Raw genomic sequence first — 17,465 nt, 5'->3', positions numbered from 1 at the left:
AACTTTGGCAAAAAAAACCTTTGTGTCCGGATTCTCACTTTTTGAAATATGGCAACCCTATTGTAGAACAGACATGCAAAACTCCTGGCCTGCTAGACCATTTCCCCCAAGCCACACACACCTGTACCACCTGATGTCATATGTAGTTTCAGGTGTGCAGCATATTAAGATATGGCCGCAGATCAACAACTGGGAGCCTTAAAGTATACCGATCATACTTTGAAGGCAGTTTTCTATTTGGTGGCTTTTTAAAATGAAATTGGTGGCAATTTGAAATGAAAGCTCAGCTGGGATTCTTTCTACTCAGGAAGCTTTCAAGTCATGGTTCACCTGCTGTCCACAGAACCCAAACCACAGTTCACACAATCTGTGGCTTGGCAGTTTGATCTGTGCTGCTACACTTGCAGGAATATATCTATTCAAAAGTCATATTTACCAAAGGCTTCCATTACTGGGTTGGAGTCCAACACCCTCTTCTCTATCCTTTCCACTGCCACACTGCCTTTGGGGACGGTGGAGGACGAGGCGACTGTGGCGTAAAATTTCATCAGGCAACGGGAGGTCCATGTCTGGAAAGATGGTCATGAATGTGAGCTGTGGGCTGCTCTTGACAGATGTCATTGAATCAGAAAGGTGTTTACAGGGAGGAAAAGAGGGAGGGCTGCTTCAATGAGGGCACAAATGAAGAGCTAGCACTTTGAGACTGTTCTCAAGTGCACAGAACTTCTGCTGAATGCGTGAACAGGCACTGCTCAGCTCACCTATGTGCTAAACAGAATGGCCAATGACTGTAGGCAACTTGGACTCATACGCTCCAACCTTCCGTCTCCTTCCCCATTTATCAGTATAGTAAAAAATATTATCCCACCTGCCATCAATGCTGATACCAGGACAGGGTACAGAAAATAAATGCCAGCCAACCAAGTCTTAAGCATACCAAACACATACTAAAATGTTCAGAACAAATAAAGCTGCAAAAAAAAAAAAACTACAGAGCAAGTAAAACAATCCACCATCAGCAGGTGAGGTGTTGCCACGGGGGGCTAGCTGGCACCGACCTGCAGCATGGTCTTTTCCAGTGGTGGCTCCCAGTTTGTGGAATACCCTCCCTGGGGAGGTGCATCTGTCTCCCTCAATACTGGCTTTTCAGGATGATCTGAAATACATTCATGTTTACCCAAGTGACCCTGAAATCATGGGCTGAGGGAATGTGTTTGCTTTTAGACTGTTTTTGGATGTTTCTAATGATCTTGTTTTAATGATATGTCTGTGGCCCTGGTGAGATATGTAATATATAAACAGCTTACACAATTTTAAAATGCCTGAGCATATAAATAAGGTCTTAGCCTGGGGCCAAAATGACAGCACCGGCATCGGAAATGTGGCCCTTGGGTCCAAAAAAGTTCCCCACCCTGGGTCATAATAAGTGATGGTTTCCCAAGCTTAGATTCAATAGGAAACTGCAGTGTATTATCAAAACCAAAAGTGGATGGCTCATAAGGACACTTGGAGAAAGCTCTCTGCATGTGGCAAACAATGACATCAGGGCTACATCACACCTTTCTCAGATATGGTAGCTGTCCACATGCAGGGAACTTTGCACAGATCGGGAAAAGCCTTACACTTTGAGGTAATGCATGAAAGAAAAAGTTATGTTTGCTATTCACCTACACAAGCCAGCCACATGGTCTTCCCCCAGAGATGGGTGAGCAGGCAGCCGATCACAGAGAGATGCCTGAAGGAAGTATTTCCCTTACCTTCCCAGCTCCGCTTTCGCCGCTCACAATGATGGACTGGTTTACAGGCGGGATCTGGCTCTGGACATTCCTGTAGGTCTCCTCCGCTACCACGAAAACATGAGGTTTGAGTTCCTAAGAAGCAAAAGAGCGAACACAGATGTGTTTTTGGAAGGGAAAAGCTACTGTCAGGTGCAGCTCACTAAATGCAGGGGAGGGGAACCTGTGGCCTCTAGATCTTGCAGACTTCAGCCCCCATCATCCATGACCATGGGCCACCCTGGCCAGGGATGATGGGAACTGTAGTCCCTTGGATCCCTAGATCTTTCTGCACACCAGCTTTCATCACGCCCAACCATTGGGCCAGGCTGACTGGGGCTGATGGGAACTGGAGTCCAAAAGGCAGTGGAGGGTTGCATCTGTTCCCCACCCCTGGGTTAATGGCTTAGTGGGAACTTAAGGGCGATGATGGATGCAGGGCAGATGGGAAGCCTGCAACCTTCCCTACCTCATCATGCCTTCTGTTCTAAAAGTGCAACCTTTACAGCTTCCTTTTTAAAAGCCACCAACTGTTAAGATATTTTCCAGGCATCTCCTGGGAAAGATCTCGTTTGGCAGGGGCGAGCTGGTGCAGTTCTCCCTCCACCCCTCACTCACCTGAAGGCGGGGGGCAGTGTGGTAGTCCCTCATGAGCTCGAGCGAGTAGAGAGGTGGTATCGGCCGAAAGGGGTTGACTGCCACCAGGCTGCTGCCGGCATTGGTGTAAAACACATCAATGGCGTATCTCGCTTGCAGGCACTTCAGGACTGAGGATGGCAGAAGGTTTCATCAGTGGCAAGAAATGTGCTATTTCATGTTTCCGAATTCAACCTCCCTTTCCCCCCAAGAATCAAGGTGAGGGTTTATTGGGGGGGGGCATAATAGAAGAATTGCACTAGGGGAAATGAGTTTCTTCCTTGCATGTGGGAGAATAATGCAGTCACATCCTGCTGTGACCAAAAAACGGAGACCAGGGCAGAAGAGCAAGAGTAGGTCCACAGCCTGGGGTGCCGAGTGATGCTGAGTGCTGCATGAAATTGGACCGAGGTGAACCAAGGGCCACAGGTTCACCACCCTGGTCTTCTAGTGACATGTGGATGCACAGTGGCGTGTTCGTTTTTAAACCCTACCAGTTGTGGTGGTCACAGGATTCACTTTGGTAAGGTCATCAAAGCAATGGAGCTGCCGCTCATCACCCAAGAAGGATTTGACATCTTCCCCGAGACCATTCTCTTCATCACAACTGGTGGCCGGGTGACTCTTGGTGCCGTTCACCTGAAGGAAGAGGCAGAAGGAGATGCCACTAACTGACCAAAACACCAGGATGGTGATTTTGACATATAAAAAGCTGCCCTGAAAGTAAGTTTACAAGCAGGTAAGGCTGGGATCCGCTCCTGCTTGAAACCCTGGAGAGCCGCCACTGGTTGGAAGTCCCGGGTTCAATCCTTGGCACCTCCAGGCACAAATTCCTTTGAAATTCTGGAGCCTCTGTCCATCAGTGTACGCAATACTGAGCTAGACTGATCAAAGGCCAGCCTTAGTTTAAGGCAGATTCCTAAGTTCCTATTAAAGCTGGCCCTTAAATTCAGAACCATGAGGACTAGATCCTTGCTTTAATTTTAGGGAAGAGCTGCAGCTCAGCAGTAGAGGCCCTGTTCTGTTTGGAGAAGGTCTCAGGCTCAGTCCCCAGCAGCTAGGAGACACTCCCTGCCTGAAACCCTGAAGAGTTGCTGCCAGCCAGTGCAGATAGCACTGAGCTAGATGGACCCCATGGCCAGACTCAGTATCAGGCAGCTTCTTAGCTTCTGGACAGGCAGCCATATGATCTGCTCCCTGGATGGCTTCCTGCACTACTGGAAGCCTTTCCATATTACCATCTTAGCTTTCCCTGACATTACCTGCTTGGGCATTTTTTCCCTTCTCATTTTGGGAGGCTTTGAAGTTCGTGTTGGAGAATGCATTGGAGTACTACCAGCTTGGCAAAATCTCAACGGTGGCAGACTTCAGGTTGCAGGAAATCTCAAGCAAGAGAAACGAGGAGCCCTGAATAGAATGAAGAAGGTTGTTTACTTGAACTGGTTTTGGCAACCTGCAAAATGCTACTGAGTGTGACAGGGAAGACTTCAATGGGCTGCGTGATAGATAAATCATGGGGTGGGGAACCTTTTTTTCAGCCTAAGGGCCACACTCCTTTCTAGGCCACATGCCAGGGGCAAAAGTAGATGGAGCAAGAAAGGTGTGTTTTACTGAGGCTAATTTCTCCATATACTCACACACACTGCTTTCTCTCCTCCATTTAGGCAAACAAGGGGCCTTATCAGAACCAAGGGCACCTTACAGCCAGACACCAACACTTAAGGAAGGTGCAAAGCAAAACAGAGAAGGTGTGGCCTAGAGGGCTGCATATGCATCCAGTCCAACTTTTTTAGATTAAAAACAGGGGTGCGTGTTTTCCAGGACATGCTCCCAGGTGAGGCATGTGACCTGCGCTGCTATCTCCCCCCACAAATGCTTTTTTCAGGGTGTGAGACCACAGCACCCAAAATAACCGCCACAATTTCACATGGAGATATGGGATGTTCCCCCTTTTTTCCCAGGACATATGGCGGGTATGCATTTGACCTGGGGATCTACTCTAAGCTTCCCCACCCTGAAGATAGAAAATACCGAGCTCGATGGAGCAATGGTCTGACACAGTACAAGGCAGCTTCTTCTGTTCCTATTTAAATTGGCCCTTAGTACAACACCATGAGGACTGGAAACTTGTTTTATCCTGTGAGGGAAGAGCTGTAGCTTGGTCCTGTGTTGTATCCCCAGCATTTCCAGGTACGGCTGAGAACGCCGCTTTCTATATTCCAGCGCTCTAAGCCAGTGTTTCCCAACCTTTTTTGGGCAAAGGCACACTTGTTTCATGAAAAAAATCTCGAGGCACACCACCATTACAGCCCCGTGACGTCAGCGCGCAGCGTCACGCCGGGAGGGATGCATGAAAGTGTAAGTTTCAATTTTTCCCCCTCCCCCTTGCCTTCCTTCTGTGCCAACCGCCAAAAAGCCAAGAAAAAAGCCAAGGCTTTAGGGCAGCAGGTCGACACGGAAGAAGCTCCTACCTAAGGACAGGTGCGATGGCCGTGTCCTCTTCTGCCACACTTGGCAGCCCTGCCTCACGGTCGTGACTCCCACCCTGATTTCTCCCCGCAGGTCGAGCGGCACAGGCAGCCCAATGTGTCCAGCCCAGACACAAGCCCCGCTTCCCCACTCTAGATCCTGAATGCGACCAAGTGCTCTGGACTCCCGAGCAGGGTGGGAAAGAGGACTCTCATCTGGTAGCCTCCGGGCTCCTCGCCTGCTCGAGGGATGGCATTGCAGGCAAGCTGCGGGCCGTCGCCATCGCCGCCCCCTCATGCGAGTGGACCTGCCCGGAGTGGTGGGCCGGGGGAGGCTCGCTCTCTGTGGGGATGTGGCCCGCACGCGCGGCCCCGCTTCCTCCTGCCCAGGGCTGAGCTCCTTACCCGCGATCTCGGTCTCGCGCACGCGGATCCCACTTATTCCGAAGCTCGCGCCACTAGCCGGGGCTCTCACACCGTGCCAGGGCGAGGCGGCGCGGCCCACTGATGTCATCGCAGCTCGCCGCCGCCCTCAACTTCCCTGTTCCCTCCCCTCCCTCGGGTCGCCGTGGTTACCGAGGACTGCAAGCTGCTCGGGCGAGCGTGGGGCATTAAGTGGGAGAAGGAAAATTAAAATTAAAACTCGCCTGAAGGCCGCCTCTCCGGATATCTTTCGAATTTTTTAATTTTTCCCGCGGCACACCAGGCAACGTCTCGCGGCACACTAGTGTGCCGCGGAACACCGGTTGGGAAACACTGCTCTAAGCAACAGCAAGCGTCTGGGTCTAGTGAGGCAAAGTGGGGCCTGGGGACTATCCCCAGGGTCGATTATGCAAAATTGAATGGGAAGGGGCAACATCACAAATCCCTAACTGAAAAAAACAGTTTAGAGAAATATCTGTTTGCACTCTGGCGTCCTTTAGGATTAAGGATAGCAAAGTAGATTCTTTCCCTTCCTTAAATGTAAGGTTTCCTGGCTGTTATAAACAGATTTGTGGGAGGAGGGAAAAGAAGGCCTGTGGGGAAAAACGACAGCAGAACATTTTTGCACAGGCGTGACCAGTGGAAAGTTACACGCCAGGGAAACAAAAAACAAAAAACCATCCAGCAACCCAGACTGCTGGTTGTATCCAGCAGCAGCAAATCCAGCCAGCAGATTTAAGCTATGGGATGTTGTTTTTATTAACTTCCCCTGTGATCATTCCACTGGTTAGGATTCCCCCCCCCTCCAAAAAAAAAAAAATTATGCTTAAGAGATAGTCCCATACTATTCACTGACAGCTACTATTTGTGGGATTTGCAGTAAAATGTTGCAGCATGGAATGTGCCCATTCAGGCTTCCTGCAAGCATGGTGTTTCCATCCCCAGTTACCCCCCCCCCCACGTTATCTGCAGGAGGCTGGTTTTACCTCTGCTCCCTTATGCTGGGTGATATCCAACATCAGCCATGCTCAGAGTTACACCCATTCTTCTTGCTTCTCTATACTCCCTGTACTAATGAGAGAAGACCCTGACCCAAGTCTTCAGTCCACGCCAGAGTATGCAGAAGAGGGGACTGGTGACAATCACAAATCGTGGCTGGCTAGTAAGCCAAAGCAGTACAAAAAATATTAATTTTTTTTTTAAAGGAGTGGGGCGCAAAGAAGAGACAGGGCTCCAAAAACAACTCAAGTGAACACTGAACATGCTTAGTGAGCATGGAATGCTGACTGTCTGAAGTCAATAACATTGGGGGGGGGACCCACATCAGGAACAATAAAGCTATTCTTTCCTTAACTCTGAAGATCCATTGTTGGCCTCTTTGTGGATTACAGTTACCCTTTAAACAACCTGTCCTGCTTATAAAGGATTATTAGAACAGATTTCCACACACAAACACACTCTTCAGCTGGGTGCCAAGGCAGGTGGGTCTCCTAATTCTCATTGAGCCTCTATTTGCGGTAACAGCAATGTGTGATACCACATTCAGGATTCAAGAGCCTTAAAATCCCCTTGGCAGACCAAACCAAAAATCCGTCCATTGGCCTGTCTCCAACAGAAGACAGTTGTGATGCTTCTGGGAAGCTCCCAAACAGGACATGATGGGAATTTAAACACCCCTGATTGGTTGTCAAGTACTTAAGACATGTTGTGTTTTAAGTATGGGAGGGTGAGAATGTAAAAGCAGCATGAGGGAGGACAGCTGCTTCTGTGCGACAACTGAGCATTCGAGAAGTGACTCAATAAGCTTGGATCATTATAAGGCCTTGCAATCAAGAGTTCGGCCACTGGACCCTGGGACCTGAGATGTCAGTATGAAGGCAGAAGAGCAGAGGAGAGGAAGGAAGGGCCTTAGTGCAATAGGAGACACTAACAGATCCTTGGCCAGGGGGTGGCTGGGCTCCCACCCCTCCATCCTTACAACAGCCCCCCAGTACATAATTGTTGGCCAACGACCTAAAGCGATCCAGCTCATGTATCACAATATAAAACAGCACAATAGCTGATTGAGCTCCATGCTGCAACAACACTGCTCTGGTCAACTTAAGTTTGCACTTCTCTCGCCAGAAGCAGAGAAAATGAGAAAAGACGGGCAACAGCTCAGTGGTACAGCATCTACTCTGCAGGCTGAAGGTACCAGGCTCAGTTTCCAGGTGGGGGTGGGAGGTCTTGTCTGAAATCCTGGAGAGCCACTGTCAGTCGGTGTGGATGATACTGAATTACATAGACCGATAATCCAGCTGCAACTTCCTGTGTTTCAAATACTTTCATGAATGTCTGTATACACTTAAGGGCTAGAAATTTGGGTTGTTGTTATTGTTTACTATAAATAAACATCTGGAGTCTATGCAAAATGGCACTTAAATGTGTGGAATGAGCTTAGGTCAGTGGGAGACATATTTTGCATGCACAAGGTTGCAGGTTCAATCCCTGGCATCTCCAGGTAGGAAAATGGTCATCTAAAGCCCTGCAGAGCTGCTGCCAGTCAGTGTAGACAACATTGCGCTAGATGGACCAATGGTCTGATTCGGTATCAGACAGCTTTCTATGTTCCTAAGAAGTGATCTCTGGTTTACAGATGTGTATATTGCATTTCTTCCTGAAAACTGCATACTCTGTTACATCTGTTTAGGCACCAGACAAAAACATTCCTCTTCTCCCAGACCTTTTGCTAATTAAACAACCTATGGTCTTTTAAACTGTGTGTATGTAGGTTACTATCCTATGGTAAGTATTTTTGTATTTTTTTTATTGCAAACTGCCCTCTGATCCTCAGATAAAGGGCAGAATAGAAATAATAATAATAATAATACTGCCTTTCTACTTTAGTGTATTCAAGGCCTTCCAAAGTTTTATTTATTTATAATTTTTTTATTCTGTTTTTCAGACGATGATAATCTCTCAGATCAAGTTACGTTAGACATAAGAGAGAGACAGGCCCTGGCATCAGGCTTAGAAACAAAAAAGGCCAGAAACAATAAAGGAAATTCAGAGTGGAGGGAAAAGGAAAGGGAGAGGGAGAGATCAGCCCTTCAAGGCCCAAACTAAGTGGTAAGCAAACCGGTCCCCTTCAGACGCTGCTGGACTCAAACTCCCATCAGCCCCAGACAACATGGCAAATGGTCAAGGATTATGGGAGACATAGTTCAGCATCATCGGGGGGGGGGGGACACAGCTTCCCCATCCCTCATCTATGGAGATCAGCTAAGAGAGCAAACTTTGAGCCTCCAAGTAGAGGGACAGTCTACCTGAATACTGGGGTCCCACAGGAGGATGGAAGAGCTGACACCTTCTTGTTCCGCTTGTGGATTTCCGGAGACCCCTGGATAGTCATCATTGGCAATGGATGTCCTGAACTTTGGGTTTCATCAGGCAAGGTCACTGCACTTTTTTTTTTTTAAAAGTCACGTGCTGTGACACATTGTTGTTACAATGATGGAAAATGCTGTATTTCGAATTAGCTTTACCCAGTGTGCCTTGCACGTTTTTTTTGTCAACAAAGGAAGTCCAAAGGCCCCAAAAGATTCACCCAGTTATTAGCCAAGCTTGCCTAGACACACACTCCAATTTCAAGCAAGCCTCTGCTCCAAGTGGGACATGTTTTGAAACCTGCACAGTTCAGATTAATAAAGGATCTGACCTATCGATTCTGAGCCTCCACAGCCAGAGGGTATAAAATTGATCCCACCCCCCATTCCCTGTATATAACTAAATCTCACAACAGCCCTATGAGGGAGGTAAGACTGATTCTCCCTACTCCCAGTTCAATGCGCTAACCCAGATGCAGGGAACCTTTGGCCCTCCTGATGTTGCTAAGCTACAATTCCTATCATCTCTGACAATTGGTTATGTTTGCAGGGGCTGATGGGAGTTGTAGTTCAGCAAAATCTGGAGGACCTAGGCATCCTATACATGTTTACTCAGAAGACAGTACTGCTATGTTCTGTGGCCTTACTCCCAGGTAAGTGTGTTGACATTATAGAATCATGGCAGCCTAGCATTTGTAGAGCTAAAATTGAAAAGGGGTGTGGGGGGCCGTCATTGAAAAACCAAATGAAAGAAACCCCAAAAAGGTACAGTATAAACATACAACGTTGGACAGGAACACATCAGAAGATGTAGAAGAAGCTTAAAGCCAGGGATCAGCAACACTTACACTTATTATTATTATTATTAATGCAAGTTTCTCTACCCCACTCTTCAAGCCAATGCCTAAGGGTGACTAACCAAAAATAGATAACAAATAAAATAAAAATAGATGAAAAACTCTTAAAACATAACAAACAACAAACTAAAGGCAGTGATTTATATATTGTTATGAGAGGGGGGGCGGTGCTGAGGGATTTGAAAATCAGACCCCCCTCCCCTTTCATAGAAACATAGGAGGAGATGCCATATACAGAGTCAGACTACTGGTCTAGCTAGCTCAGTGTTATCTACACTGACTGGCAGCAGCTCTTCAGGTTTTCAGGCAGAGGCCACTCCCAGCCCCACCCGAAGATGCAGGGAATTGAACCTGGGAGCTTCTGCATGCCAAGCAGATGTTCTACCACTGAGCTATGGTCCTTTCCCATTGGGATCCTTCCTTTGCTCTTCAATGAGTGGGAAAAGAACTCTGCACACCCTTAAGGGAACTCTTGCTTCATTCCCTTTCTGAAGCAGCATGTGGAGTAGGGGGGAGGGAATAAGTTGTGGGGCTTAAACTAAGAGATCAGCATTTCTGGAGAGGAAGAGAGAAATAACTACATTGATAAGGAACAGATGAAAGAAAGCAGAGAGAAAGAGATTTGAGACTAAATGGACTCACCCGTTCCATGTATATATGGAGAAGGAGAGGATCGAGAGCGACCGGCGAAAAAGCAACGTCCTCCGGAGGTAGGCAAAGGACGGCTCAGCCAGTCCCGGGCAAAGGCGGAGCTGGAGGCGGAGGCTGCTGGGTTTGAATCGGAAGGGCTTACAGACTCCCTGGAAGATCCGGATTTGACGCCCCGCCTCCGGGATGCGGAGCCCAATTTCGGATTCCCGGGGGAATCTGGAGCGCGCAGAGGACCGCAGCTTTGCAGCGCCAGCCTGTGCGCGCTTAACACGCGCACAATCCCACTGAAATCCAATGGGGCTCACTACCCAGTAGGGATGCGTGGGTTTTGCATCCCGCCGGCCTCATCCTGTGCCTGTTTCCTCCGAAGGAAGCAGACATTCACGTTCAGACAACCGTGGCGCAAGTTTTCCTCGGAAGGAAGCTCCACCGAGTTCAAGAACGAGGTTTACTCCTAAGAAAAGGGTGCGCAGGGTCGCTGCATGCTTTACGCGGAAATTAGTGGGGTTTCCCAAGAAAATGTGCAGGGTGGGTGAATTCCAGTTTAGCAGCCGGGATCCGTGTCTCATCGGAAGCAAAGCATGCTTCCCGAAGCAACAACGCAGGCTTTACTCGGTAGCAAGCTCCGCTGCACACAGAAAGCGTGTGTTGCACCACAGCCTAAAATAGTTGTTTTAAATTTTTACATGTTGTAGTTTAATTGTTGTGACCCGCCCCTGGACCTTAGGACGAAAGGCGGGTAGTGCTAAATAAGAAAATAATATTCGGATCGAGGAGGTGGGGAAAGGAAACGCGCTCTTACCAGATCGGACCCACGTGGAGACAAGGAAATTCGCTGCTTGTTCTACACGCGGAGCACCTGGGGAGTAACGCTCCCTAGTATCATGGAGGGGTGGGATCAAAAGAGTGAACACTTCCTCGCAGGTTGTCCCCCACCCCCGCAAGCAGAAAGCTAGCACAGTAAGGAGACGTGCTAGTTAAAACAAAAACTTGCAGGGAGTTTTTTTACTGGAGGTGAAAACTTACTGGGTGGGGAGAGGCATCCTTCTTCAGCTGAAATGCTAAGTGGTCCACTCCAGTCTGTGTCGACCAAACCTACAATCGGTGGCGGGCAAACAAGCAATGCAAATTATTATATTTTATTTGTTTTTAAAAGTATAAACTGCTAACTGAAAGAACCACGAGGTTGCACAATCAAATAATCAGAACCTCATAAAATTGTAAAATACATCGCCTCTCCACTACAAATCTGTTGCTGTGCTAGGCAAATCTGTGGTGAGTAAATGAACGTGATCACCAGGAATTGCCATGACAGAGATGGCACCAATTGTGTGCCTTTCAAGGCAGCCTGTTATCGCAGGTGTAGGATCAGGATGCAATTCTCCCACCTATTTTTAATGGCTTTTAATATCCCATTAGTAACCTTTATATTAAACTTGGCCATGGCTGAGCAGTCTGATGAATCAGGCAATCTCATTTAGCAGGCTACTTGCTCTGATGAAAATGTCATCAGGAAACAGATCCCTCATTTACCTTTTTTTTGCAGCAGGAAGTATAACCTAGGAGCTGTGCAGAGCTAAGAAGAAACTCTACACCTGTGTTTTAAATGCAGTTTTAATTCTCAGAGAAACAGCAAAGACCTGTCTCTGACCCAGCCTTTATGATGAGAATGTTTTCAGTGAGCCAAACAAATCCTGCTGTCTTTCTTCGCTGAAACTTAACCTCCATAAGAATGCAGGTAATTCTTTCAAAACGTTTTTGCTGCATATTTTCCAGTTCTTTTTGCTATTATTTGTAGGGCTTTTGCCTAGTGGCTGAAACCTTCATAGAGCAGATGTTTTGTCCTGCACTGTGTAGGGTTTGGATGAATTACCCATTATTAATGTTTGTATGGATGTGATTACCGTATTTTTCGCCCTATAGGACACACTTTTTCCCCTCCAAAAATGAAGGGGAAATCTGTGTGCGTCCTATGGGGCGAATGCAGGCTTTCGCTGAAGCTTGGAGAGCGAGAGGGGTCGGTGCGCACCGACCCCTCTCGCTCTCCAAGCTTCAGGAAGCTATCAGCAAGCCTGGGGAGCCTGCGGGAGTTCCCGCAGGGCTCCCTAGGCTGCGGATAGCAGCCTGCTGGCCAGAGCGTGGGCCGCACTGAAGTAGAGCGCCCCGCGCTTTGGGCAGATATCTGCAGCCTAGGGAGCCCTGCGGGAAGTTCCCGCAGGGCTCCCTAGGCTGCGGATAGCAGCCTGCTGCCGGGGGGGGGGGGGATAATTTTTTTCCTCTTTATTCCCCCCCCCCCAAAAAAAATAGGTGCGTCCTATAGGGCGAAAAATACGGTATTTGCTAACTGCAATTATATATACCACCTTTTTCTCCAATGCATTCAAGGCAGCTTACAGTTTTAAATAAAGGCTGCAGTCTGGTACATCATGTGATGCTAAAAGGAATGGGGAGGAAAGGAGGAAATGGGCAACCCTTGTTAAAATAGCAGGTGTGGGTGCAACTAGTACTTGAATCAGCTAAAGGAGCAAGTGAGAGTCTGCCCCAAGGCACTAACGGCATGAGAGGGTGAGAGACAGGCCTCTGCTTCCCAAAACTAACATGCTATTTAAAATAGTTAAAGGAGCCAGGAAGGGTATGAGGCAGCTTCCTATGTTTCTATGATGATGGAAAGTGCAGCCAAGAAACATTCTCACAAACCATTATTTAGCATTGCTGTGGTATAGTGTCGGATTAAGACCTGCGAGACCAGGGTTCAAATCCCTGCTCACCCATAAAGGTGATCTTGGGAACACTCACTGCCTCTCAGCCTGACCTGCCTCACAGGGGATTAAATGAAGTGGGAGAGAACTATGTGCGCTAACTTGAGCTCCTTGGAGGAAAAAGTTGGGATATAAATGCAGTAAATAAATAATAGTGATTCATTTTGAAATTCCTGTCTATATGTTAAAATTGCAAAGAATGTTACATCTCTGGAACTAAATTTTATTTATGTTCTTTTAACCTCTGTTCAGAATTTGATTTATGTTTTTAAGTTGCGTGCTTCTGTGGATAAAATCCATGTTAAAACAAGCAAGGAAAATAACTAAATAAATGTCTGAAGGCTATGTTCTACTTCCATGGTCAGAAGTGGCATACTTTTGAATACCAGTTGCTGAGGGATCACAAATTGGGAGAGCCCTGTTACATTCAGGTCCTCCTTGCAGGTTTTCCCAGAGGGACATCTTGTTGGCTGCTATGAGAACAGAATATCGGACTAGATGGGCCTTTGGCCTGATCCAACTACAGTGCTCTTCTTACTTTCTTAACCCGCCTTGTCCTGAAGGCTTGCCATCTCCAGGAGAAGGTGAGCAAAGAGCCTCGAAATGGCCAGTCAGTAAGGTTTGCTGGCTTACAGCTTTTTATCAAGGGTGATCCTGAGCTGTAATTAAGCTAGCACATCGCCTCCTTGCAGACTATCGCTGTGCTGAAAGACAAATTTGCAGTCTTGCAGGGCTAAGAGGCGAGGGTGTGGTGAGCTCTTGCCTTTTAAGCTCCTTCTTCCGAGACGCCTTTCCCTGACAAGCCGCAGCTTGTCTCATCCAAAGATGCATATCGCAAAAATGTTTCTAGGGAAAAAATGAAGGCGGCAGTCGATTGTAGGAGGCCTCAAGAAAGAGAAGAGGAGCAAAGGTGATTAGACAGAATTTGGTGAGGTGCATTCACTAGTGGAAGAAAACTACGTGGGAGTAAGAACATGAGGATTTCAGCAGGAAGTTAAGGGACACACACTGACTAGAAATGAAGCAACATGTCTGCCCTGAAACTTTCACAGGTGTAGACAGTATTGAAAGCGAGACTGCGTATAACCACCCTGATAGCATCATGAACATAAATTACCATGAACGCTCAATATGAAGGACACCTGGAGCGGCCCTTGTGTCTTACAATTCCCTGTAAACCTGAAATTGAGGGTGCTGTGTAAATTTATGTGAATAATTTCACAGCAATAATTTTACTAGTGGCAGTTGCTAAGAATGTTGGCTCTGACGTTAAAAAGAAATAAAATATCCTCTTCAGGGTTTACCTTGGAAGTCTGAATAAGAGCTAGTGCATGTTGGGTTCCTATGGTATGTGGTTCCTATGCAAGCTCTTTTAATTTCTTGCAAGTGTGTTTTGCAACTGTTTGTAAAAGTAGCAGCTAAAAAATAATGTGGCCTGAAAGCTTGTAGTCATGCTCAGAGAAAGTGACTTCAGCATAGAAATTCTTTTATTTCTATCCTGCCCACTGGTTTAAAAAGTCTATTGGAGCAACTTGATTCACCAAGGTGAGGATTTACCTTGGGGTGGATGCAGTTGCTCACTCTTGATTTTTGTTCAGTTTGCTTGCTGCTAACTTGATTTCTTCTTTCTTTTTTTTAGTGACTTACAAAAGCAGAAAAAATGTCGCAAAAGCAAAAAGAAGAATTTATAAGTAATTTGAATGGAACTACCTTGCTGGAGATCTCCATTGGCTTACCCCTAGCATCACTATGCCTCCTTTCCAGAGGGCTTCTGCTGATCCTTTATTTTCTCTGCTATGGAAAACCACTACAGTCAATGGTTGGCCATTTTCTTCTAGACTTCACCATCTTAGTTGTCCCGCCAGTGCTCTCTTGTACAATTTTGGCTCCTGTCCTACCTTGGGTAATGCTCTCCATCACCGTATTCTGTGTCAGCTTGGTTTTGATCATATACAGTCGGAGAACCAATTATGTGAGAGTGCCGCCTAAGCAAATCATAAGCGATTTCTTGAGGACAAGCTTGGAACCAGAGTACATTCCTTCGATAACAGTGTTCCGAGTCTTTGTCAATGTCTTGACATCCATCAGCATTCTGGCTGTAGATTTTCCACAGTACCCTCGGCGGTATGCCAAAACAGAGACCTATGGAACAGGGGTAATGGATTTTGGAGTGGGATCATTTGTTTTTGGGAACGCTGTGGTTTGTCCAGAAGTCCGGCTGAAGCCTGGCACGGCACAGCACAAAGTCTCTTATCTTGCCAGGCAGTTCTTTGCTGTGTGGCCTTTGCTGCTTCTTGGCTTTGGGCGGGTGATGAGTATCAAGGCCATTGACTATTACGAACATGTCTCAGAATACGGTGTGCACTGGAACTTTTTCTTCACTTTAGCCGTTGTACGGATGGCTGCGTCCTTGCTTTTGGCTGTCTTCCCCGTGCGCAGAGCATGGTTAATTGCAGCAACACTTGCTATAGTCTATGAAGGCTTCCTCAGCTTCACACCTTTGAAGATGTTCATCTTGCATGGGAGCGATGGCCAAGATTCACGGGACGGGTTTTTCAATGCCAACAGAGAGGGCATATTTTCTGTCATCGGCTACCTAGCTGTTTACATGGCTAGCGTGCAAGTGGGCTTATATTTGTTAAAGAAGAGGAGCTTAGTGAGAGATTGGCTTGGCGTGATCGGCTCTTTCCTGATTGCAGTTTTCCTCCTCTTTATCTGCCTTCATGTAACGCAAACTCACATAGACACTGTATCCCGACGGATGGCAAACCTCTCCTTTTGCGTGTGGGTCATCGCTCACGGCCTGTTACTCTTTAGTTGCTTTTTGGTGGCTGATCTTGTGCTGGTGTTTGGAAAGTTTCTGGTGGCTGGGGCTAGCATTCCTTGCAGCTGGAATTTCATGCAGCCAGCAGTGGCGAGTAAAAAACATGACCCGGAGCCCCAGGATAGGAAAACGGTGCCTCAGAGTGTGTGCATGATCAGCGCTGTGAATAAGAATCAGCTCCTGTATTTCTTACTAGCGAATGTCTTGACTGGCTTCGTGAATATGGTGGTTGACACGATTCACAGCAATGCATTCTGGGCTATGTTTGTCCTGCATCTATATATGTTTACAAACTGTTTGGTTATGTATCTATTGCAAGCAAGAAATATAATCTTAAAGTGGTGGTAATTTTATAAATATATATAAAGTTGTAACCAAAAAGAATAGGGTTTGCCTGCTGGGATTGCACTGGTTTTTATAAGACTTTTGCATGCATGCTGGTATACTGGATTATCTAAAGGAAGGAATGTAGACTATAGTTGTTTTAAACTCATGGTCACTTTCATCGAATGAACTGTAAAACATTTCCATGTGCCTGTAGCATCGGGACCAAAGCTCAAGCTGCAGCCAGAGCCAATGGCAGGCAGAGCCACCTCATTCTTGTTTTGTCCTCCTCCTCCCTACTGTGTTCTATAAGGGGCAACAATGAGACTAAGGAGGGGAAGGAAGCTTACAGCCAGGGCCATCCCCTGGGCGAGTTGTAAGAAGGAAGGCAGGGCAGGTGGGGGCTGTTTGAGGGAAAACTGAGGTTGGTCACTTTTGCAGACCAGACATTAAGCTTATTTGTCCCTTTGTCACATTGGGATTCCTGTGCAGGGTACCCTTCTCTCCTTCAGTGGGTTTGCGCACACTGAATGCCTAACATGCTAAGAAGTGGTACTGTGGCAGAGGGCACTTTGTGCTTGATGAAGGTTTGCAGCATGTGAATGGATCCCTCCACTCTGGTATTTTGCAGATGTATTCTGCAACATGTTTTGACACAATAATAGTGCATTAATGGTGGATTTATACTGGACTGTCCATACACCATTCCGCTTCACTAGATGTTCTGAGATGCTTCCCCAATCAATGTTGTTGCGTTATTGCCACCTGGAGGGGTACTATTGTGCAATAAAATCAGAACTAAACCCCCCCCCAAATATTTGTGGCATTAAAAGTAGCAATCTTTCAGCAGGAAGCTATGGGGACATGCACCAATTGGAAATAAAGCAGTATGTCTGCCATTTAAGTGCAAAAAGAATTGAAAGTGAGATCATGTAGAACTGCTCCAATAACATAATGACCACAAATCAGGAATGCAATTCATAAATACATGATAAAAGGATGCCTAGATGGGCTATAAGTCCTTTCACACAGCTGCATTCACCTATTTTAATTTAAAATGTGTTTGTGTTCAAATGCAGTGGGCAATACAATCAAATATATTTTCCAAAAAAACTAAAACTTACAATGAGTGTCGGAATCATTTCTCATAAAAAAGACAAATGAGGCTGTGTGTGTGAGAGAACTGAAAGAGCTCAAAATAATCGGAGGTGTATGTTGGATTGAGTCAACACAAAAGTGATTATAATTTGCAAATAAAATGCATCAAAGCCTCCAAGCAAATAAAATATCTATATTTAAGATGATATTGTAATGTGTTATTGCTTTACTGTCAGACATTTGAATTATACTACTTGCTCACAAGAAACTGTTTCCCTGAGCCTT

At 46.6% G+C, this 17,465-nt stretch overlaps 2 protein-coding genes across 7 annotated transcripts in view; one reads left to right on the top strand and one right to left on the bottom strand.

The window, feature by feature from the left end:
* The window catches only part of MYO19 (myosin XIX), a 37,592-nt gene that overhangs the window by 16,188 nt on the left and 3,939 nt on the right, over positions 1-17,465 (bottom strand). Inside the window, exons 2-8 of one of the 6 annotated variants that reach the window (XM_081890270.1) lie at positions 11,202-11,270; positions 10,978-11,034; positions 3,674-3,818; positions 2,906-3,050; positions 2,394-2,542; positions 1,758-1,871; positions 437-569 (exon numbers count right to left, since the gene is read on the bottom strand). In XM_081890270.1, coding sequence (XP_081746396.1) covers positions 437-569; positions 1,758-1,871; positions 2,394-2,542; positions 2,906-3,050; positions 3,674-3,736 — 604 coding nt within the window. In that variant the 5' untranslated portion in view covers positions 3,737-3,818; positions 10,978-11,034; positions 11,202-11,270. The other 5 variants (XM_081890271.1, XM_081890269.1, XM_081890268.1 and 2 more) reach the window with 5 other exon arrangements.
* On the top strand, positions 10,554-17,381 carry PIGW (phosphatidylinositol glycan anchor biosynthesis class W). The gene is made up of 3 exons (XM_081890506.1): positions 10,554-10,640; positions 11,725-11,913; positions 14,574-17,381. Exon 3 carries the CDS (start codon positions 14,595-14,597, stop codon positions 16,104-16,106), a length of 1,512 nt encoding a protein of 503 aa, XP_081746632.1. The 5' UTR covers positions 10,554-10,640; positions 11,725-11,913; positions 14,574-14,594; the 3' UTR covers positions 16,107-17,381.

This window comes from Podarcis melisellensis (genome assembly GCF_964234715.1).
Source record: "Podarcis melisellensis genome assembly, chromosome: 15".
In the NCBI taxonomy this organism is placed as follows: domain Eukaryota; kingdom Metazoa; phylum Chordata; class Lepidosauria; order Squamata; family Lacertidae; genus Podarcis; species Podarcis melisellensis.
This window is presented reverse-complemented; position numbering and strand designations above follow the sequence as displayed.